Here is a 22888-nt window from a genome sequence, read left to right as displayed (position 1 = left end):
ATCTGTTCACTATTCACTTTATTTCATAATGCCTTGTTCCCAAGAACTTAGGAAACACTTGATAAACAGCGGTGTGTGAGTGGTAAAAGAATTCTTCATGAACAGAAAACTCTCGAGGAAGGTGAAGATTCACTCCTGTACAGTAACACATTTAAAAGATAGACTCATCAAGTCTCGCACTTTTAAAATCAGAATTGTTTAAATGAGAAATAAAACTTGTACATGACGAAAGAAAACAAAAGTGATTGTGCAAAAGTACTTTAGGGATACGAGACCGAGAAAGAGATCACATTCTTTTAGAGTACATGTCGTGTTTGGTATGTAAAGCTGGTGGGAAACATTTACATTATCAGCTTACTGACATAGATCCTTCTCTAGAATTTCATTCAATGTCCATTACATTAAAAATATCTTCTTTTCTTAGCTTTTATCCCCGCTAAATGTCACATAAAACAAGATCTTAAAATGCAGGCAACTCCTAAGGCAACATGTGAACTAAAAACAAACTAGATACTGTAAAGGGAGCTACAGGCTCCTCTATTTTGTCCACAAGGGCATTCCCAGACCAGATAAAATATGTCCTAATGCAAAAATGACACGAAAGCTATCATACAAAGTGAACTACTTAATAGAAAAGACAAAAACACCTACACGCAAAACAATACTGAAGTCAAAATAAAAAGGACACCCACAGCTCTGTGTATCTGCTCTGGAAGCTAGGTGTGTGTTTGCATCCAGGTTCACACACAGCACACGCTGTTCCTTTCTCTCCGAACTGAAGACGTCAAACATCTCGAAGAAGTATGTGGTCTGTGGAAGGGCTCATGCTCACAATTAGAAAAGGGAGAGGTTAGAGAGAAAGAAGTTGATTTAAGGGTGTGTGGTTTGCATAACAGGATTCAAACATCCTCCTTGATCTCCAAAATCTGCGTATGAGTCACACTTTTTCTCTTGGTTTGCACAGTTGCTGAGGAGTGGACACACCGAGCAGGCAGCAAATGTTTAGACACCCCCGAGCCACAGTCCTGGGCCTCCACCCCGGAGCACAGCAGCAGGCTCAGGTGTGATCCGGACCGGGTGCAGTGACTGTTTGGTCTGCTGTCACAGAATCCCCCGTGACAATGTGCCAAGGTACGTACAGAGGACGTCGTCTTCCTGCTGGACACAAGTATGGGTCTACAATGCAACATGCAGGACACAGTAGAATGCAGGTCTCTTTACAAAGCTGGACTGGGAACAGCGTGTGTGCGTGAGCGCGTGTGTGTGTGTGTGTGTGTGTGTGTGTGTGTGTGTGTGGAGCATCAGAGGGGGTAGTGTTCTAGTGCTGGGCTGAGGATGGGGGGTGGCGCAGTTCACATGTCTCTCTCTCTCATCACGACGTGCCCTGTCTCTTCTGTTGCTGGACCCGGATCAGCTCCAGCTGTTTTTTGCACTTCTGGTAGTATGTGGACAGACTCTTGTTCTCCTCCAGCAGCTTCTTGTGCTCCTGCACCAGACGGGACGTGTTCTGCTGGTCCTTCTCATCTTGGTCCAGTTCAGCGATCAGCTCCTTCCTGCAAACACATATTAAGCAATATTATAATCTTATTAGTCTATATCCACGACGTTCCACTTCCAGTGCCGCTGGAAATTCCACTGGATGTCCCTCTTTTCGGCTGGTTATCCGTCCCCTTCCTCTGTGTTGGCATTCTAACCTCTGGTGGATTTGTGAGGACTATGGTTAACTGCTCCTCAGATCTCTGCAGGGTAAATCCAGACAGCTAGCTAGACTATCTGTCCAATCGGAGTTTTCTGTTGCACGACTAAAACTACTTCTGAACGTACACATGTTCCACCAAAACAAGTTCCTTCCTGAGAATATTTAGCAGAGGCACCGTGGCTCCATCCGGAGCCCATGAAGATTGTGATTGGTTTAGAAAGAAATGCCAATAAACCAGAACACGTTTTTCTTCCATCCCAGAATGCTGTGTGGACTAGCCAGACCTTCCTCCGCAGTGCTATGGAGGAAGGTCTGACGAAGCGAGACTATAATCTTACACCACTCTCGGAGCGAAAGCTGTTTGTGCTTTGGGGCATGTCGCTACATTAGGGATGTCATCTTTTTCAAAAAGTCAACATGGAAATCATTTGAAACAATGCCAATATGCTGGATATTGTTGCATATAAATCTTATCCAGCCTCCTCCTGAGCTTCTGGAGAGGCTGCTGAGGATGGTTGTGAATAGTAGGCATCAGACGAAGTCCCTCCACTGCCTCGCTGTCTTTACCTCTCTTTATCGGTAATATTGCCATAGGCGGTGTAGAATAGTGGTGTAACAGACCATAGTTGATCCGTAGACCGTAGAGATCAACACTCACCATTCGGAATGCATGTGAACCGTTGATTCATTGCAAAGTTTAACCATAATACCAGTGTGAAATACATTTTACTGTACTTAAAGTAGGCTGATAAATCTCTAGGGAGGATTGCTGTGAAAAGATACAGGCAACGCAGTTTTCTGTTCACGTGAACGGGGCATGTTAAAATCAGTTGATAGAGACGCTCATGGCTACTGGAGGAGCCGAGAAGTTGAAAAGTTGTGACGCCGGCTACAGAGCTCCGTGCTATCAGCAGCAGTTGGTAGATGTGTTACCCGACAATAGGGAGCTTTGAGCCGGGTACAGAGCACCGTGAGCTGCCCGTCGTTTCCACGGACATTAACCTGAAGTTTAGGAGACAGTGAGCGTTATGCAGCGACGACAGTTAAGTTTAAGCACCAAAATGACTAGTTAAGTTTGGGAAAAAAGATAGTGGTTTGGATTAAAACAATCCCAAGGAACACTCATTTCCGGGGTGAAAGTCCTTTGTTTTCCCCGGGAAAGAGAACTCCCGTTTCATAAACGAGACGTTTGTAACGCTGCTGACCCGCCGAATCGCATTCAACCCGCGCTGGAGCCGTTCATAATGAGTCAGCTGTCACTCTGTGAGTAGAGAATCCAGTCTGCAGTGGAGTTCAGACACTTGAACTGTACAGCAACAATCGGCTTCATAATCAAGAAAGTTTCTCTCTCTCTCTCTCTTTGAAAACAAGTGAAGGATCAGAGACAACAAGGGTCAACTTTACATTTTCTAACTGCATGTGGGTAAAGAAACAGTGCTTCAAAAACACATTTACATTCTCCATGCTCTATAACAATGAGATGTCAGGATGTTTTTAGTCAAACACAGCCTATTAAGAATAAACACACTGAATAACCTCAACAAACCAATTCCTTTCTAAGCACTAAATGATGTGAGCAGATGAAAAGTGGACGCTTTGTGCAGTTAGACATACTTTCTCTGGATCAGCAGGGCGATCTCTGTTTGCACCTTCAGGTATTCTTGGGCCATCTTGCAGTGCTGCTCAAACACGGCCATGGACTCTTTGGAGTTGGGACAGGGAGCAAGAGGCTAGAAATAAACAGGCATGTTGCTGTTGTCATTACTGCAGAATGTATTTATATCAACTGTACAAACATCTCACTGATGAGTATGTGTATTTCTATTCACATTTCACTTTTTAGATAGCATCATGTTTTCAGGAATAATCCCTTCATGATGATGTCATTTACACTGTCCTTCAATTCATCTTTGAAAGGCTGCGCCAAAACATAGTCAAAGCTGATTTAATGCAGCTTCTATCTGACTAAACGAAACAAAAACACGTAGGTAGCACAGTTTGCTGGTGTACCTGCAGCTGGTGATCCAGGGTCAGATAAGCCATGGGGATGGAGTTGTCTGAGCCGTTGGTGTCTGAGAAGACAAAGGGGAAACGCATATCTATAGAAATCTTCACCTCTGGCCAGGAGGATGTTTTCAGTTCCGTTTGAAGGGTTTCCCCCAGAAAAGTTATTTAGCCCTGTGGCAAGTGTCCCGGCTGGGGCCAGTCCCAGACTGATGGCAGCATTAATGTAGAGCCCAATAGTTTCTGTGATCACAGAATCATGAACGGAATCGCAAAATTGATCATTTAAAAAAAGCTATAAGACAGATTCCATAGGGCCCTACATTAAGTCAGTACTAAAAGCTAACTGGAGATTTGAAAACAAGTTTCCAACCGAACCGCCCCACTCCAACTGTAAAAAACTTCTAAAAAATACATTACAAAATAATGTGGCTTAGGCCTGGTGGGGGGAAACTTAGGTCAGGTGGGCCACCAGGCTTGCAGTACACTGGGGGAACATGGGTTTGTTTGTGTGTGTGTCGGTCAGTTATCAGGATTACAGAAATACTTCTGGCCCGATTTTCATGAAACTTGGTGGAAGGCTGTAGGACCGAGGAAGAACCCGTTACATTTTGGAGGGGGGAGTCACAGGGTGGACACACACATTATTTTTCTCTTTCGTCAACATTGCCAGATAGGGCGTTTGTGCTGCATTCATGTGGCGTTTAGGTGCAATTGTGATATTTCATCATGCATGGTGTTGTGTAAAGTAGCTTTAGTGAAAGAGTTGGCGTGAGTACCTGTGGCTTCATCGGGAGAGAAGTAAGCTCTGCTGGTCTTATCAGGCGGCATCATCCTCACACTGGGACTGGAGGAGCGGCTGCTGTTCCTGCTCCCCTGCAACAGGACACACACACCGTCAATCATCTGGGAAGCCAGTCACACATCACTAATGTTTGAGTGGCAAAATGTGATCTGGATCACCAAATAAACAAAAAGCAATCTGCTTATCATGCACATTTGGAGGGATATGCCAAATGAAGTTTATTGAAGAACATTCTAAATTTACGGGTTTGATTTTGTCCGCTTGCAAAATACCTGACATACATGCAGCCAGCAAAGTGATGTTGTTGGGCTGAGCCATTTGACTGAGATATATACAATATCTCATTTCTAATAGCCTTCTGAGGTTAAAGTGCCACTTGTCATTACATAGCTGGCTGTTGAAACTGCCCTGCACTGCAAGTGATTGCATTGATCTACATTTCTTGTTTCTGTAACATTTATTTCCTCAGTTACTGCCTTCAGTATTCCGTTTATTGGACAAATCTAACCATGGTCTCTAAGATTTTTTTTTTATTCTGACTGGCTGGCCTGTGTGGGTTAATTTGTAGTAACCAGAGGAATAACCATAACACCTCTGATACTGGTGTTGGTTTGCAGAGAACCACACAAATTATATTTCAAATGTGTTTGATATTTGGGTGAATCTGGACATCCAAATCAGTGGCAGGAGGAGAGGGATGACTTTGGACATTACATGTTAAAATGTAGCCTGCAGGTTTGAACAACCATGGAATGTACACCTGGTCAGTTATTGTCCTTTACATTCTTTACAATGAATTACATTTTGCCAAATTAATGCCATTCAAATAAAAATGATGATTCAGGAAAAATATTGTGTTAAAATAACTGAGTCCAAACTGTGAACATTAATCAAAATGCAACAGAATTATTTTGTATGCAGTGCTATAACAACACGTCCCATCCAATGTTTCCAGCATGGTGTGGTTTCAGAGCGTCTTTAGATCCCAACATGGGATCAAAAAAGCAAATTCACACAAACAACTCCATGATCAATGGCACTGTTACAGCACTGGGAATCCCACAGGCACCACAGCACAATGTATCTTCTTTAGCAACAGTATTTCTGTACAAAGTCTTATAGTGAACTCCTAATGAACTTTTGACTGCACAGAGCTGTGGGTTTACTACCAAACAAATGGAGACAAATGTTTGGGAAAGCAGGAGAGCTGCTCCAACCAAGGAGCTTATTTGCAGCAGTGTGTGTTTGAGGAGGGAGCACTAATGTTGATATATCACACACACGTCATATTCCAAGCACTTTTCTCCCAAAGAATTTCTCTCTCTTGACAAAGAATGCATCAAATGCTTTTTAACGACGCCATCAGTCAAACATCCACAATGCTTCACAGGAGGAGAGGAATGAGGAGAGCGGCAAACAAGAAATAAACCCACGGTTGGGTTCTGGTAGAGTTCAACTTTTCATTTTATTACGTAAAGATAAAGCACTGTCTGTAACTGACCATCTGTGCATCATTAATCTTACATCTAAACAGAAAACATAGCCAGCTTTAAATCATGGGTGTTCATTAGCTTCCATGTTAAGAATATTCAGGTCCAACTGAAATCCCCTGTCTTCCCTTTTCAGTCAAACTGATTGTTTTTGAAAGGAAATTGAAAATAAATAAATAATAAAAAATAAAAAAAAATCAGAAATGCTCCTTTACTCTCTAAGGCCACGTTCTGACAGCCTGCGTCGGCTGGTTTGGCAAAAACGCAGGTCTTTCCATTCTTGTTGAATGGGGGTAGTGCGTTTAGGCTGCGGCGGGGGTTGCAGCAGGGGGGACACTCAAAAAAAGTTGAGACCAACTCAACTTTTCGAGAAATGCAAACCCCAGGTCACGCTGCGGTGGCCAATCATGTAACGGAGATCAGACTTGAACTGAACTGCCTGGAAGTTTGTGTAATAATGGAATGTTTCCTGCAACAACAAAGCACTCGCTAGTCTCTTTCTCTCTCTCCTGTGAAATAAAGCTGCCTTCAAGTGCGGCCGTAAACGTTGAGATCTATAAACGATCTGACGGAAAACAGTATTGTGAAATATAAAAAGTCTACTTGTGCTTTGTTGGGGGGTTAAGGAACATAACAGGACGTCACAAAAATGAGCCGTTTTATTGACACTCCTCCTGCCGTACCACCCTGCGTAAAATCGCCGGATTGTTTTGTTTTGGTCTGAATGCCCCATAAGCCGCTGAGTGTGCAGGCTGCATATGGGTTTGATTGACCCTGGCAGGATCACTGAGAGACATCGTGAACAAACTGCTGCTAACTGTAGTTTACAAGCTAAGGACAGAGAACATCTGCTTAGCAGTGGTGACGAACAATAAAGACCACAACATTTAGCATCTAAACTGGTCTCACCCTGTGACCCACATTTTCCATGGTCATTAAGTCTTAACCACCTTTATATATTTCAAACCAAGCTAATTTATTTTTCAGAAATAGCCTCAAATTTTTGACCAGCTGTACACGACCAACCCAAACAGGTTTGTTGAGAATCACTGATGTAAACTGACCGATGTTAATATGTTGACTGTTTTTGATAATATCAATAACAATATGCTGCAGCAGATTAGTTTATAAGCCTGGAACCAAGCCAACCAGCTAGACGATGAATCCTAACCATAAAACATGTGCGCAAAAGAACATTTTGAAAACGACAAAAAAGCTAAGGTGTGTACAGAAACAACCATTAGGTGCTTTCCGACCGGATAGTACTTGTACTTTTTAGAGGAAAAGTACACTTCTAAGAACTACTTTCCCCCAAAATCTTTTTTTTCCGTTTGCATTCCCACTGGCCAAGTGGCCATAGGGACTGGTAGGAGGGGTAAAAATGTCCCGTTGTTGGTTGTTGCTCTGACTGCAAGTTCTGAGTTGGCAGTGGGCGTGACTTATAAGTTCGACCAATCAAGTCCACCTAGGAAAAGGGAAAAGACCCTGCTCTGGAGTAGGAGCTAAAAAAGTACGCTACTGAGGCCAGAGGATCTTAAAAATCCCCAAATTTTTCCTGTCGGAACACAACGAAAAAAGTGTTCTATGAACGTTTAGTTCTAAGAACTGCAAAAATCCCTCCGGTCGGAAAGCTCCTATAGACTTCAGTTGTCGCAGCTAGCTGTAGCCATGACTCTAATCATCAATGAATGGAACTCCACAGACCCCTGCCATTCCAGTGTCAGTCTGTGTCTTACCTGGCTGGACTCTGTGCCGATGCCTGGCAGATCCTGCACAGATCGACGTCTCTGAGACTCGCATGTGGCTGTGGACGGGATGGACAGAGGAGAAAGAATGAGAGCCAGTAGAGTTGCAGACAGTGGCAGTGGAAGATTGGTGCTTGTGCTTGCTTGAGGGATATCCAGGGCCACAGAGCGACACAGGGACAGCTGCACTGATTCAATCCTCCATGTTCTGGCCTGTCACTATGGGCTGTGGCATGGCTAGAATGTGACCAGCGCTAAAAGCACCCAGCCCCACTGACAGTGCACAGCAAACACACACATCACTATATAACAAACCTATCCACAAGAACAGCTGAGGCTACTTATGTGACAGGTTTGCACTGACTGGCTGGTTGGAGGCCCAGCGGAACTGCTAGGTACGGCACTCTTTAGTCATCACTCATTCATCTGATGGCCAGATTCACACCATATTAAAACTAACATCCCTGAGGTCTCACCTGTGGAGTACATGCAGTAGTGATGGTCAAATGAAGCTTCGTGAACCACTGTCTTTATTTTCTGAGCTCACTAGATGGCGCTCTCTGTTCAACAAAGGGTTGAAAACACACTGAATTGCTATTCCTTTAAAGTGCACTTTTTCTGGGATTTGGGGTGTTCTTTTGTGTCTCTGGTGCTTCCACACGCATACCAACTTTGAAAAAAAATCCATCCATGCTGTTCTGAGTGAGATACGGTTTCTGAATGTGTCCTGCCTTCAGTCTCTGGGTGAGCTGTTAAACATCGGCACGGCTTGTGACGTCACATGCCGAAATGAGCTGGCTAACCGCAACCGTTAGCTCGTAGCGTTAGCATGCTACCTCGTTCTCAATAGCAAAGCACTGCTACAACACACACAAGTTCACCATAATCCACAAAAGAACTAATTCCATGTGCGCCCTCATTTAGAAGTCTCCCAGCTAATCCTGCCTTGTAACTGACTGAAGGTGGAGAAACAGCCTTTCTTTTACTGTCTATGGAGCTAGCTAGCTGACATGATCTACATCTGAGCTACTGAGCATGTGCGAGTGCAATCAAAGATAGTACAGAAGAAGAAGAAGAAAAGAGGTCTCACTCTGTAGCTAAAACAGAGACCAGCTGAAAAGAGGATCTGCAGCAGTGAGAGAGAGCTGTGCAGTACAACAACAATATGGTGTTTTTTGAAAATTAAACCATGTAAACCTATTCTGGTACAACCTTAAAATACAATTATGAACCTGAAAATGAGCAGAATATGGGCGCTTTAGCCTTTTTCTTTGAACAGAGAGCGCCATCTAGTGAGCTCAGAAAATAAAGACAGTGGTTCACGAAGCTTCATTTGACCATCACTAACATGGAGTCAGAAGATATTACCTGCTCCATCTGCTTTAATAGAACTTTACAGCCACTTCATGTCAGGATGTCTGTTGTGAATTATCTGTCTCACACACCTACATCAAAACACACGGGTGAGTTTAATTTAAGGGATTCAATCCAACAATGAACATGGAGCTCATTAGTAGGTCTGTTGACTACACTACAACTCAACTAAAACATACAGCATTAGTAATTCAATCTTTATGCCCAAAATGTCAGCTTGTCAGGAGTTTTCAACTTCATGACTATGCACTTTTGAGTTTGATGGTCTATTTTGTAATGCATATAATTATATATGTATAAACATTTAATTGGTGTAATGCTACATGTATTCATCCATCACCGTTCATGTTTTGTTTGGTATGCGACTTTCTTCAGTTCGGTGCACAGCTCCGTATTCTGGATTTGCTCAGCCATACCTACTTTTGAGCTATTTGATTTCTATCACTCTTGTAACTATATACCTTAGCCAATGAACTGCAATGTAGTGTTTTCATTATTTAAAATAAATTATACTTTTTTTTTTTAATCCTGTGTTTCTTTTGTTTTTTCCTGCTATTGAAAGTATTTTGTACCCCATACCTGAGGTACATACCGAACTGGGAGGTTTGTATAGCGTTACACTCCTACTCAAAGGCCACCAAAGATTTATGTGAAGGGGAAAAGACCTGATGTCCAGGTGTACACATGCACTGATAAGTGCCCTACCTTGAACAACATGCATCAGGCGACTCCCTTATTCACTGGATTAAATCAGCCACATGCAATGTGTCTCACATAGCTCCAAAATAGAAGTCTTTTCTGACATCCAGAGCTGTCCCCATTCCTTTGATCCGTATCTCTGCTTGTAATAATAGCTCTGACCCTCAATGTGAAAGAAATTAATCTAAATGACTTTTTCAAAGTTAATGGATGTAAAGAGAGCAAGAGGGGGAGAAAAATATTAGCCAGGCTTTCTCTAAGTCCTCTATGCATGAAAGGCAAGGGCAAGCTCAAATGCAGAGCACAGCTTTACCCGTCCTCCGCCTGAACTGCTGCAGCCAAACCAGCACGCTGGCAGAGAGGACAGGGCCATGAGTTACAAGGCTCATCTCATCCGTGTCACCTCATCTGATGCAATGCACTGATTGCATTCCCTGAAGTCAGCTAGAAATGTGTTGATTTTGACATAGGTGATAGAAAGATTCATCAGGAAACTTTTAATTGGAACTTGATTTTGGCTGTAAAGCCGCCTACACATGATAGGCGGTAAAACCGCTCTATGCAGGCCATTCCATTGTTTTCCTACGGGGAGAGCGGAACTGCTGCCTTGAGCTGCTCTCAAAGTTTAAATTATTTCAACTTTGACCTAGTTGCCGCTGACCTTTCAAGGCGCAATTAATTCCAGAACGTTCCTGCACTGTGCTTTGGGCCCTACCTCGTGGTTTTGCCGCTTATCATATGTAGGCGGCTTAAAAGGTGACACCAAATGAGAATATTAACTCATGTTCTGATTCCGCCATCTAGAAATAACAGAAGACAGAGACATAAAGCAGCTCTGATGTGTGTTACTCCAGGACCAGCTCATTTATATCCATATTTAAATAGAGACTGCTTGAAGACAAATTTGATATGAATAAACATTGTGTGGTTGGTATCATGTGGAGGTACACACAGGAGAGGGCCATGTCAGAGCACAGCAACCCACACCAGCTAAGCTGAGCCAAACCAGCTCCACCTGGTCACCAGGAAGCCCAGTGGTCCAGCGATACCTGTGACGACGATCTTGGGGACATCCAGAATGGTGCCGTATGATGCCGTTTTACGGTGGCCTGGTTTATACGGGGGACGTGCTGCGAAAACACACACATACACACATACAGCTGCGAACACAACAAGCATGCAGACTAAGACAGACTAGGGGCCCACAGCTGGACTGAATGTGGGCCACACACATGCAGAGCATACACTGTACGTGCAAGGGCAGCATGCACTCCCTCCATTCCAGACGCTGTGAAGCAGTACTGCGTAGACTGCCGGCAGACACAAATAACAGCAGGCATTCAGCTCTATTGCTGTTTGGATTAAAACTTCAATAAGGCAATCTAAGGACAGAGGCTGTTGATGCTGGAATCACAGGAACTATATTCATTAAATGTAAATTGAAGTCTGAAAACAAAAAGAGCAACAACAAAAACCCTGACTCTATGTGCTCAAATTAAATCTCTCTGCACGCAGTTCTTGAGGTGAGTCTGCTGCTTTCTGTCAGAGCCTTTAATGGAGGCAGATATTTGACAGCTTTGTCTGACGGGTCATTATGTGGATGTGTTAATATAAGGAATCAATCTTCACCTCAAAGTGATGAAGGCACAACCTGACAGGAGTGTCAGGGGAGGAGTTTCTTGTGGACTTGTAGAGGCATCATGCCTTGACAATAACACTGCATGCCTTTCTTGTACAACTTTTCTTATTTAATAGAAAATTCTAAATAAGAGCATGCTAATTTGTCTTGATACTCTCCTTTTCCTGCTCGTATGTGTTGTGTGCTGTGTAAAGTCTGGCATTACCTGCAGGTGTAAATTGCATCTTTGGCTCCAGCTCTGACAGGTCAGTACTCATTCGTTTGCTGTCAGATGATGCCAGGCACTGTGTTCTTGCAGGCAGGCTCTCAACACTGCCCCCCCTGGACAGAGGCAGAGTCCTCAATGGGTCTGCCTGAGAGAACAACAGAAAACTTTCACTACAGAAGCTTGTTTTGACAATATTTGTTTTCTCTATTACAGATAAAATGCCAATGGCTCTGTTCAAAATGAAGAAGTTGAATGAAGAGTTGGTTTACCTTTGGCTTGAAGTAAGGAGCAAACTGAGGCGTTATCTTGATAGTGTCGTTGCTGCCTTGAGAATCACTGTGCTCCATGTTTGTGTCGCTTTTGTTGCTTGTGCCAGTGTTGTCCACATATGAACCTGTTATTCCCCGGGACACAGGGCAGGAGACAGGTTTTTATAGATTTCATACTTTCTCAACTGTGGTGCCTTTCATCTAAGGTTTGACATTGCATTTACTGCTTGTATTTGATGGCTCGTAACGCTGAAAACATTTGAAAAAACTCAAAATAATTCAAAAACTTTAGACTGACAAATTAAAAAAAAAAGTCTGTAGTGTGATTCCCACCCCTTGGGGCGTAAAATCATTGAATGAGTCGTAATTGACGGACACACTCATCTGTGAAAAAATTTCACCCACAATATAGCAAAAATGCAACACTGTCTACAAGTGCTTCCATATCATTGTGAACTCCTTGTTAACAGTTGTAAATTATGAGATTAAAGCTAACTGAGGACCTAAATGGTTGTTTCAGACATGATAACATTCTTGGATGCTGAGGAGCAATAAATATGCATCCGGAGATTTTTCCATGTAATACTTACTTGCTATCCAGACAGAGGGTTAGCACCAGTAAAGGAAACTAAACATAAATGAGTGAAACATTATGCATTCTTCTGTGTTGATAACTATTGACTACACTTTGATATTGGATCTAGGACATCCATGCATTAAATGATATGTACTGCTTTAACATTAACTTCCTCTACTGGTGCGTCCCAAAGGTTTGAGGATGACTCAAACCTGTACTAGTTGCAGAGTTGCTCTGTCCCTCATCTGAATACTGGTAGGGATATTGTAGGGGTTCATCAGATTCTGGGAAGTACTGCCAAAAAAAAAAGAGGAAGACTTTAATTTTTTAAATATGCACCCCTTGATTGCTTTAAAGTGACCACATCTTTCTATCCAAGCTCGGTGTGTATGAAAAAGTGAGGCTTATTACAATATGACTGACTGCAAATGATTTACGCAGACTTTACACACACACACACACACACACACACACACACACACACACACACACGTTTTGGTTCGGTTGGTGTAGGCTGGTTTGAAAGTTGTCAATTAAACTCGGTGTGGACCAAATTAGCGCTGGGACGATTCATCAACGTCATCGATTACAAAAATACGTGGTAGTAGGTACGTGAAGACACGGACCGTAGCCTGACGTCACCTCTCAAAAACGTAACTATATGTTGTGTCGCTCGGCCTGCGGCTTGGTAGCGTTGCATTCCCCCCCCCCAAACTCATTTCCTGGTTCTCCTTCTCCATAAACATGAAATCAAGGAGAGGGTTAACTTCTCCTGCTCCAGATCTCCCACCGTGGTCAGAAAGAACAGGGGAGACACTTTGTTTCTCTCACTAGGACTCTAGAGTCACTACTCACTCTGAAGATAATCACCATCACTTTCCCACACACTCCCCACACACATGCCTGCCCTGCTATTCTCTTTTTTATTTCATGTTGAAAAAGGAGGAGAAAGCGGGTCTGCCAAAATTGGCTAATGTGTGAGAGGGGGAGGGTCCGTGAGGGATTAGTCAACTGCATAACGCTGTGATCCACACTCGTGTCTCTCACTTTCACTACAGATGTCCCAGTAAAAAGTGTAAGTCTGGAACCCTGCGTTTCAATTATTTCCCTTGCCCCACACTGATGCAAAAATACATTTGCCAGTGATTATCTTAAATGCATATTACTCCAGTGATAAAATAAATCCATGTCATTTTAAGTTTTATGTCAAGTAGTAAAATTGTATTAGTTATTGTTATTGTATTAGTATTGTTTAAGTAAAAATACTGATTCTCCAAAATTCAGTTCAAAAATCTTTAGAATAAGATGCAAATTAATCGTTAAATTAATCGACTAATCAAAACAATTATCGTTAGATTAATCAATGACAAAAATAATCGTTATGGATGGCCCTTGACCAAATAATTGGGCAGAGATGGCTTGAAAAGGTCGTTTCAGTTTGGTGTGAAAGCAAAGCAGATCAACCAAAGGATTTGGACAGCAGACGTGTGATTTTAGCTTACATTTAAAAACTAAACTACTATTAAATCCATTTGCTGATCTGATAACTGTCAACAAAACAATCTCCTAAGTGACATGTTGAAGTTATTAGAAACAAGTTAAAACATAAGTGCTGTCTTGTACAGCACTTTTCTTCATTATTTATGACTATCTTATAACAAAAAGCTATGTGGAGCAGGGCTGCCTTTCCACAATGATACAACTCAGGTTCAGCAAACATTCCTACCAAGCTGCTCAAGCGACGGTATGAGTTAGAAATGTAGGTAATGATATGCTGAATCAAAGTTCAAATGTTTATCATCTCCAAACCTTCTTTAGTTAACTGTTCTCATAAGACTTTACACTCAGTTGTCAGTTTAGTATATACACATAGCTAAAACAAATGCAATCTAATACAACAGTCCTGCAATCTATTCCTCCTTCATGAAGGGTGTAATGTTCAGTTTTTGTTAAAACTAAGATGTGTTCATTCACACGTATGGTAATTTTGAAGAATGTAGTTTGTGGTGCTGTTGAATAGTATTGCCTTATAATAGCAGGTGTTTCCATCACTTTGTCCACCCCATTTCTATCAATGAGGGTAGGCTGAACGACAAACACCTCTCTGTGTAAGGCATTATAGTGTATACTGTATGTAACATTAAACCATTACCTAATGGTGTTACAATCTGCTCTCTGCGATTGAACTATATGGTCAGGTTTATTGATTCCTTCACTCCAGTTTAATGAAAGCTTTGAAGAGAGGGTAATCCGTGTGCGAGGACAGATTACCTTCATTAGATGAGTCATGATCTTCACTATCTCCTCCATAGAGGGCCGCTGAGAGGGGTCTTTAGACCAGCAGCGAGTCATCAGACTCTCTATGGGCTTCGGCAAATTCTTGATTAAAGGAGGCCTTGTGCCTGAATGTGTAAAAAAAGAGTAATAAAGTAATTCACACACAGTCAAACGGACAAATAATATGTGGCATCACATCAGACAAGCAGAGAAATATTGCAAATGTATGCTAAATCCCCCGTCTCCTGCTGCTCCAACCATAATGACTCAGGCAGGCAGATTCAGTGGTGAAAAATATTAAACTTGTCCCCAGGTATCATTAGTGTCCTATTAGTATTCCCCTCCATCCATCCAGCACTGAACAGGTGAAAACACACACACACACACACACACACACACACACACACACACACACACACACACACACAGTGAGTGACTCACCGTTGTGCACAGCCCACATAATGCGAAAAGCTGGTCCTCCAATTTCATCAAAGGGCTTCCTGCGAGTGATCACCTCCCAGAGAATGATCCCCCAGCTAAACACATCACACTTCTCGCTGTAATTGCTGCCTGTAAGTACAGAAGGACACACAGCAACACTTAGGTCGTTTTCAAACGGGGAAAATAGGCTCCGTTTGACATCGCCGACTGATAAGGTAATTCTCTGTGGCACATTTGAGATGAGAGCGAGGATGTGCCTGGGAGAGCACAGCTCTGCTTTCAGGGACGAGGGGGATGAAAATAAGGGAGCAATTTTTTTTAAACCAAGGAACAGCTCCTGTGTTGCTTAATTACTGGGCCTATTATTACAAAATGAAAGTGCACATCACACAGTTGCTGCGCTGCTCACACTGATGCTAATGAGTTGTAAAGAGTTCACAGAGAGGGCAAAGTGAGGTGTTTAATTGCACTGGAGTCGTGTAACTTGCCTCCAAAAACAAGATAACGCCTAGGGCTTAATTCATCTTTCCTCCTGACCCCCTCGCCAAGAACACGTCTCATCATGTAGAAATACATTAGGCTCCTGGCTGAATGAGAACACCAATTCTACACGTCGCCTCCCGAGGGAAATAAAGCCACAAGCATCACTCCATTCATCTTCTCACTATGCTTGGGAGACTACCATCAATAAAGCAGGAGAGTAAGGCTGCTGATGACGAATCAAGAATGAATGCCTCCATGCTGGGAGCGCTAAGATGCAACTAAGGTGAAAGGTAACAGAACAAAGGTGGGGCACAGAAAGAGCACATGCAGATGGATGAGGTGGTTCATTGGACTGTGGTGATTCGGTAAAGTCAAACAGTAACTGCATTCATTTGAATACTTTTTAGTTAAAAAACAACTGACAGGGTAGGGTTCCAAAGCTCCTCAGCTACTTGGAATGCCACTTGTACTTGCCTTCAAATACCTCTGGGGCCATCCATGCTGCACTTCCTTTGTTGTTGGTCATGTGGGTCTGAATATCGCATGCTGTTCCAAAGTCACATATCTTCAGCACAGTGCCGCCTGCCACTAGAAGCAGACTGAAATACAGAAAGCAAGAATAAAAAAAAACATTACATGCTTTGACCTTAAAATAATCAATAAAAAAGTAAACACTGTCTGACTTGTTTGAGTAAAAAAAAAGGGGACTTTATTTTAAAGAACTGCTAGATGCAACAATGCCTCTGGTAAAGAAGGGGGCAGTATGCAACTTCAAAAGCAATGGTTGCAATGTGCCATAAAACAGAAAGAAGAAGTCATAGGAATTAGAACTGCACAAGATATCGCACAACTTGCGCGATAAACATCGTAAAAGATTGGGAAACTATTTTTCACCTGGCGCCTGAATTATGTTTTCCTTGACATTAATAAAACCTTTCCAAGATGAATTGGTGCATACAAATTCACTAGAATGCAGGAAATTAAGTGTTTTCTTGGGAAGGACCCCCAGACCCCCGTTTCATGTGTGTCCCCCATATTTAAATGAACCTACACCCTTGGTTACAGGTACAACGTACAGTGGTTTGCAAAGTTTTTGACTTTTTTTTTTAAACAGAAATATGTTTTTTTGTTCTTATTCCTTTAAGTGTCTTGTGAACACAGATTTAACTTTGAGGGGGGTTTACCCCCAAGTTAGGAAGCACTGACATAATATATATATTCTACATCTACATCAGATGGTAGCTTAATAGTGTCATCTATGTACATGCAATACATCAGCGTTCGACACAACGTCAGGTTAAGGCTAGTAAGTAACTCTGGGTCTGGACATTAAAAAGAGCACAGAAAGAAATTCCTGGCAAACAACCCAAGCCAAAGTTGACAACTTGTCAGAATGCATGACCTTGTTATTCCTAGAAGCTCCACAACAGTTCTCTAGGAAGCAGACCAGCTGGAAACTCCCAGAGCCCTGCAAGGAGACTTCTTTGTCCCAGAGTAGAAACACCTCTGGGATCTACACCTTCAGTAACACCACGCCACTGGGTGTTCAAACGGATAACACAGCAGAGCATTACAGAAATAGAAAGGGCTGCATTGGTGGTCGCATGTTGCTTCAGGTACTTTTGACAAAATGGGATACGATCTTCTGAGTCCAGTTTGAGTACCAGATCCATCCATCATATGCCAGAACGCTGCACAGCATTTAGAACACTATGAGGAAGGATTTCACTACAAAAGCTGGAACAACAACTATGCTTACTCGCCATAGCAGTGCATTTTTAGTTTCAACTTTGTTTTTGCACAACCTCTCTGTGTCTGAACCCCCAATGTGCACTGCAGTGATCTCACTGAAATGAATGAGGGGGCTGAGTTCCTTGAGACAGTGCCAATGTCAGTCTGAAACAGCTTAAAAATGTATTTGTCAATATGAAACATAGAGAAATTGAAAAGGGAGTAACGGAAGCTTTGCTTAAAAGGACTGCTGTGTTGTCAAAAGCCACTAAGCCAAAACTGTGTGGTTTCTCAGGCATGTTTTCTTGTCTACAAACAGAGTTTTTGCATCTGAATAGGATCAAGTTTGGTGTCTTAAGGCATTTAGGGTGTTATACATTGAGTTTTGCCATGCCTGATCCACTAGACCCCTTTTTCCCAACCTTCATGGTTTGACATGTTGTTGGAACAAGTTAATAGTAGTTATGTTTTAAATTGCGAAAGAAATAATTTTCAAATAACAATTTGAATATAGAAAGAACCATTACAGGTAACGGAAGGGAGTCCATGTAATGCAGTGCTATGAATTTGCATACATACAACAAAAGAGAAAGGAAGTGGTCTTACTAAACTGGTCTCGTACTAAAAAAGTGGTTGCTCCAGTTTAAAATAAACATGGAAACACTCTTTAAAAAAAGATCTTGAGAGAGAACACAATAACCTTGCATGTAAAGATATAAAGATCTTGCATAACACATGAGAAAAAACACATTTTTGAGTGGCTTGCAATGCCGTAGAAAAAGACAATCTGACCTATTTCAAAGTATATTTGTTGAACAACATGAAGTAAATCAAAACTAATTCAAAGGAAACCACCAGACATTTTGTTGGCATAGTGAAACAGGAGACAAGAAGAGAGTGAGGTGAGGAGGAGCATACTTGGGTGGCTTCAGGTCCCTGTGAATGAGAGCCTTTGGTTTCATGCCATGGAGATAGGCCACGCCCTGGGAACACTGAAAACACCAGCTCATGGCGTGGGAAGCAGTGTAATAGGGGAGGGGTTCAGCACCATGCAGCACTGTGGACAAGAGAGCACAGTCACAACCACCACCACAGACAAGAAACCTACACAGGAACTCAACAAAAAGTGTGTTTCAAGACACTCTTATGCACGCACGCCTAACACACAGGGCTGACTATCTTTTCCTTAGCATCTTCAACAACAAGTTTATTTCAAAAGGGAAATAAACTTATTTCAAAAACAGTACTCACAACTCAACTGAATGACATCAAAGTCATGGTGCCATAGTGTAGCTCCCAGGAGTCATGTTGATAGTGATTCAGTAAATAATGCAGAAAGGTACAGTAATTGTGAAGTGCAAAGCACAGCAGAGAGTCCCGTACTGTGGGATTCACATCCTGGAAAAACAGAAACTGGCCAATCATAACCTCTAGGGAATGAAAGCTGTTGAAAACACTGATATCTTGGGAAAACAGGCAAAAGGCCTATGCACAGTATGAAACTCTCGCTTACATTAATTACCCGCAATGATTCTTTTAGAGCCGAGAAGCCTCTAACGGCTTGTATAAACAATACAATTTAAATGATTAATTCCAGTTAATTAACACTTCGTCCCTATTTTTGTAGTTTGGTCCATCACTTCAATCACATTGTGCTCACCAAAGTATTTGCTGAGATCTGGAAACACGGCAACATCGCTACATTAAAGTCCAATGTGGCAAGAAGCACGAGAAGTCGGATGATCAGGCAGGTTGTAAACAGACCAACAGTTTATCCAGGCTGTATAAAAAGCACTGTATTCCCTTGATCCCTCACTGTACAGGAAACGGCTGTGCCTGCAACTACTGTAAGTATAGTAGGTCAGGGTTCATGCAGGGCGTCTGTCTGTTGGCTGTGCTAGATGTTTCCTACAAACAATTTGGGTATAAATTTGATTTTTCTGGTAACCTTTAGTGGTCCATATCCACTAAGTCAGACTTTTCTTTCACCAGTGTATGCCCTACGTATTAAACATAAATTAACAGTCTTAAAATGTGTATTCACAGTAGTTCTATGATGCAGAATTTTGCTGAAACACTGGCACATATGTATCTTTATTTAGACATATAGTATTACTGCAGAGTGTTTGTTACACTTCACCATTTCTCAGGTCCATTTGGATATTTACTGCATGTCACTGTGCAAAGACTAGTTTATTAAGGAAGTGGACAAATGACTGAACATGCAAACAGTGGAAGGGTCAACTGAACTGGGCTGCTTCTCACGTCCGTGCAAGGCTGTGTTCATTTCACTACTAGCAAAGTGAACGAATGCCCACATGGAGACTCACCATTGTACAATGACCCGCCTTCAGCGTATTCCATCACAAGGCAGACCTGAGTGGGAAAGAAAATCATTAGAAATTCCACCAGACTGACAATCCAAACATTTAGGGCTGTATTAAAACATACCATTACTGTGGTTAGGAGAGCATAACATATTATAGCATTCCAGTTAACTTACTGGATTATTGCAAGAGCCATACAACTTCACAATGTTGGGGTGATTCACACGTGAAAGCTGTCGGAGCTAGAGACAAAGAGAAAACGTTACACACCATTTCATCTACATACATGCTATTCAATACTTTAGAAGTACACACATATGTATTACCTAGTACTAATGATGGCACTGATATCAAGCGAAACAAATTAAACTGTAATATTAGCTAGATCTTGACAGTGTGTGTCAACTAAACATGTTGCAGTAGTGAGACAAACTCCATTAAGGACAATCACAACAATACCTCAACACTAAAGGCTTTCCTCTCTGATTCACTCTCAATGGTCTTGATTGCAACATCTTTGCCTTTCCATTTGGCTTTGCAAACAACCCCAAAAGCTCCTCTCCCCACCACCTGAAAATGGACAGTGAACAAGAAAAGTAATCCTCGGTTTGCACCATATACAGTCTATGGTCTGCACCATGTAGTCCATGGTCTGCACCATATACAGTCTATGGTCTGCACCATATACAGTCCATGGTCTGCACCATATACAGTCTATGGTCTGCACCATATAGTCCATGGTCTGCACCATGTACAGTCTATGGTGTGCACCTGGTCTCCTGGACGTGTTGTCAGTCTGGGACTTACCTCCTCAACTTCAATATCCTCATAGTTGATTTCTTCAAACGGATATCCCGGAGGTGTTTCAAGTATATCGGCGGATGGTAACGTAAGAGACATTACTTGCTAACGTCAGCTAGTCACTTACTGAAAGAGAGCACATCGCAGAGGAAAACAACACCAATGTTAACGCCTGACGTTATTCAGTTAAATTGAGCACAAGGATGCGCATACTTGTTTAAAGACATCTATCACAATGGCACAGTTGTATGATAAACCTGTCATTAACCAGGTACATGGTAAGCAACAAATAAATAACGTTAGCTAGCTATATACACTATAGTGTGCTGTCAGCTAAGTTAGTGTGATGCAGTCAACCAGCTGGCTAACAGCGGAGCTTAACTAGCAGAGCGAACTGTAGCTGTCACCGACATTAGCTCTTGGCATACGTAATACAGGTTTACAGCATAACCGTAGACCAGTGCTGACCATAATTTAACATAGGTACACTACAATATTAAGTAAAAACAAGCTTCTCCGGGCCTACAGTGTATTAGCTGGCCGGCCTGCCTGCTAACGCTAGCTACTGGGACTTATTAGCTTCAACAACCCTTCGCAGTTGACTTGTCCCCGGTGCAGCCGCCGGCTCTCTGGACATGGGGAGACTTTCTGCTATTATTGTACGGAAAAACCGAGGAATAACGTCCTTTTAAAAACACTTCTTCTCTATGCACTTGACAGCCAGACATAACTTTTTCACAACTCGTCTAGCTGGCTCGCTAGGAGTGTATTTTTCTTCTTCGCAGGAGCAGCTCCATCAGGAAGCGTGTGCGCTCTGCAAATGTGTCCCCTGCACACCGAACAGGAGAACTCGTTCCAATCTTTAAAAAAGGAAAGCAGTATGTCCAATGTTATAGTAAAAAGAAAAAAACTTGTGCACAGCAGTGCAATGTTAAAGTATTTGAGTGAGCGTATCTTTCCATTTTTCGTAATTGCCACCTAACCCTCAGGGGAGAGATCATTTGTTTTCCTTATGTGCTCTTTTTTTTAAATTTTTTTTTTTTTTATTGTAAATCTCCCAGGCTGGCTCATCTAGAATTGTTGCATGTCTCAGTGGGCCTATAAATATGTGATAAAGGCCAATAAACTTTTGGCCTTACACATTGTGGGAAATACAACTTGTTGGTTTGGAGAATTTCCGTCCGTCTTCGGACTGTGAGTTCATTTGATGTAAGAATTTAGCCTTGCAAACCATCCTTGATCAGGCAACTTATGTAATGTCAAAATTACATTTGTGAGGAGGGATGTTACTTACACAGCACTTGATGAATGTTAATTGCATGCTCCACTCACAGGGAGTAATAAAGCTCGTTCCCAGTGGAGGCTTTCTAAACCACTAGGCAAGCACAACTCATACTAATGAGCATGAACTAATTTGTTGTGATATTGAACAGAGGGTTGTTAATAGCAGGAGCCATCCCTCTCCCCTGAAATAATTATTCTAATCGCTCATTTCAGAGGTGATTAAAATGCTCTTACCTGGCAGTTTTTCTGGGACTATACACATGGTTTGGGACCTAAGATCAACAGGAAGTTGCATGTTTACTTACTCTTGGCTGCCTAAAATCTTTGAAGAACCAGACCTGATGGACTGCTCACCTTGGACAGGTGACTTTCACTGCTTGCAAAGGAGGCATCCTTGCAGCCGTGCGGCATCATCAGGCAGCAACACGAGGTTACTGAGTAATATCCTGCAATACCAAAGTGACTTTTTTCCATCTGGGGATGGAGTTTAATGTGATCTTCGAGAGGACCAAATACAGCTGTGATCAGGGCTGTACAATGCATTCAGGAGATCCTGACATTGAATGCACAAGGATGACATTTATAAGCCATTCCAAGATGCCTTTTTAAAGTGAAAGTCTTCAAAGTGGTTGCCAAGCAGCCTACAGTTGCCTGACACTATTCTTGATACATTTCAGTCTGGTTTCTGCAGGTCACCGTCCTTGTTCTCCATGACAGAATGTTCTGGTACTGTGGGGTCTCACTGTGGCGTTTGACAGTGTGTAACCTGAGAGACTAAAGCATCCAGTAGGATTGAAGTAGTTTGTACCATAGCCCGATCGATACTGGATATTTGAGGACGATACTGATATCGATATACCTCTCGGTCAGGAGCTAGTTTTTTAGTCACCGTTGGTAACTGTACCTCCTCCTCTGAAAGTTGAACTAGGCTAACTGCACTACTGAATAGGGCTGCACAATATATCGGTTTTTTTATCGTCATTGCAATATCAACTAGCGCAATATTCATATTGCGAAAGGCTGTGACATATCGCG

At 42.3% G+C, this 22888-nt stretch overlaps 1 protein-coding gene across 3 annotated transcripts; it reads right to left on the bottom strand.

The window, feature by feature from the left end:
• On the bottom strand, positions 1–21394 carry map3k7 (mitogen-activated protein kinase kinase kinase 7). Of its 3 annotated transcripts, none has more exons than XM_078274204.1 (18): positions 21096–21394; positions 20576–20695; positions 20228–20338; positions 19945–20010; positions 19772–19817; positions 18360–18498; positions 16181–16309; positions 15228–15352; positions 14781–14911; positions 12722–12803; positions 11933–12057; positions 11661–11808; positions 10866–10946; positions 7735–7802; positions 4483–4579; positions 3710–3771; positions 3314–3429; positions 1–1553 (listed from the first exon to the last, which is right to left on the bottom strand). In XM_078274204.1, exons 2-18 carry the CDS (start codon positions 20666–20668, stop codon positions 1373–1375), a joined length of 1800 nt encoding a protein of 599 aa, XP_078130330.1. In that variant the 5' UTR covers positions 20669–20695; positions 21096–21394; the 3' UTR covers positions 1–1372. The 3 variants fall into 3 exon arrangements, with proteins under 3 accessions (XP_078130330.1, XP_078130328.1, XP_078130331.1); XM_078274202.1 differs by having other exon boundaries at positions 21159–21393; XM_078274205.1 differs by lacking the exon at positions 10866–10946 and having other exon boundaries at positions 21159–21393.
• Positions 21395–22888: the final 1494 nt, after the last annotated feature.

The sequence above is a fragment of the Sander vitreus genome, chromosome 18 (genome assembly GCF_031162955.1).
Source record: "Sander vitreus isolate 19-12246 chromosome 18, sanVit1, whole genome shotgun sequence".
Classification (NCBI taxonomy): Eukaryota; Metazoa; Chordata; class Actinopteri; order Perciformes; family Percidae; genus Sander; species Sander vitreus.
The sequence above is the reverse complement of the archived record's forward strand: the minus strand, read 5'-3'. Positions and strand labels throughout refer to the sequence as shown.

Excerpts from the sequence above, each read along its gene's own strand:
- map3k7 (XM_078274204.1), bottom strand. The coding sequence starts at position 20,668 with ATGTCTCTTACGTTACCATCCGCCGATATACTTGAAACACCTCCGGGA. Across the intron at positions 16,310-18,359 it reads AGGGACCTGAAGCCACCCAA|TCTGCTTCTAGTGGCAGGCG; the intron begins GTATGCTCCTCC and ends TCTGTATTTCAG. Across the intron at positions 1,554-3,313 it reads GCCCTGCTGATCCAGAGAAA|GAAGGAGCTGATCGCTGAAC; the intron begins GTATGTCTAACT and ends ATGTGTTTGCAG.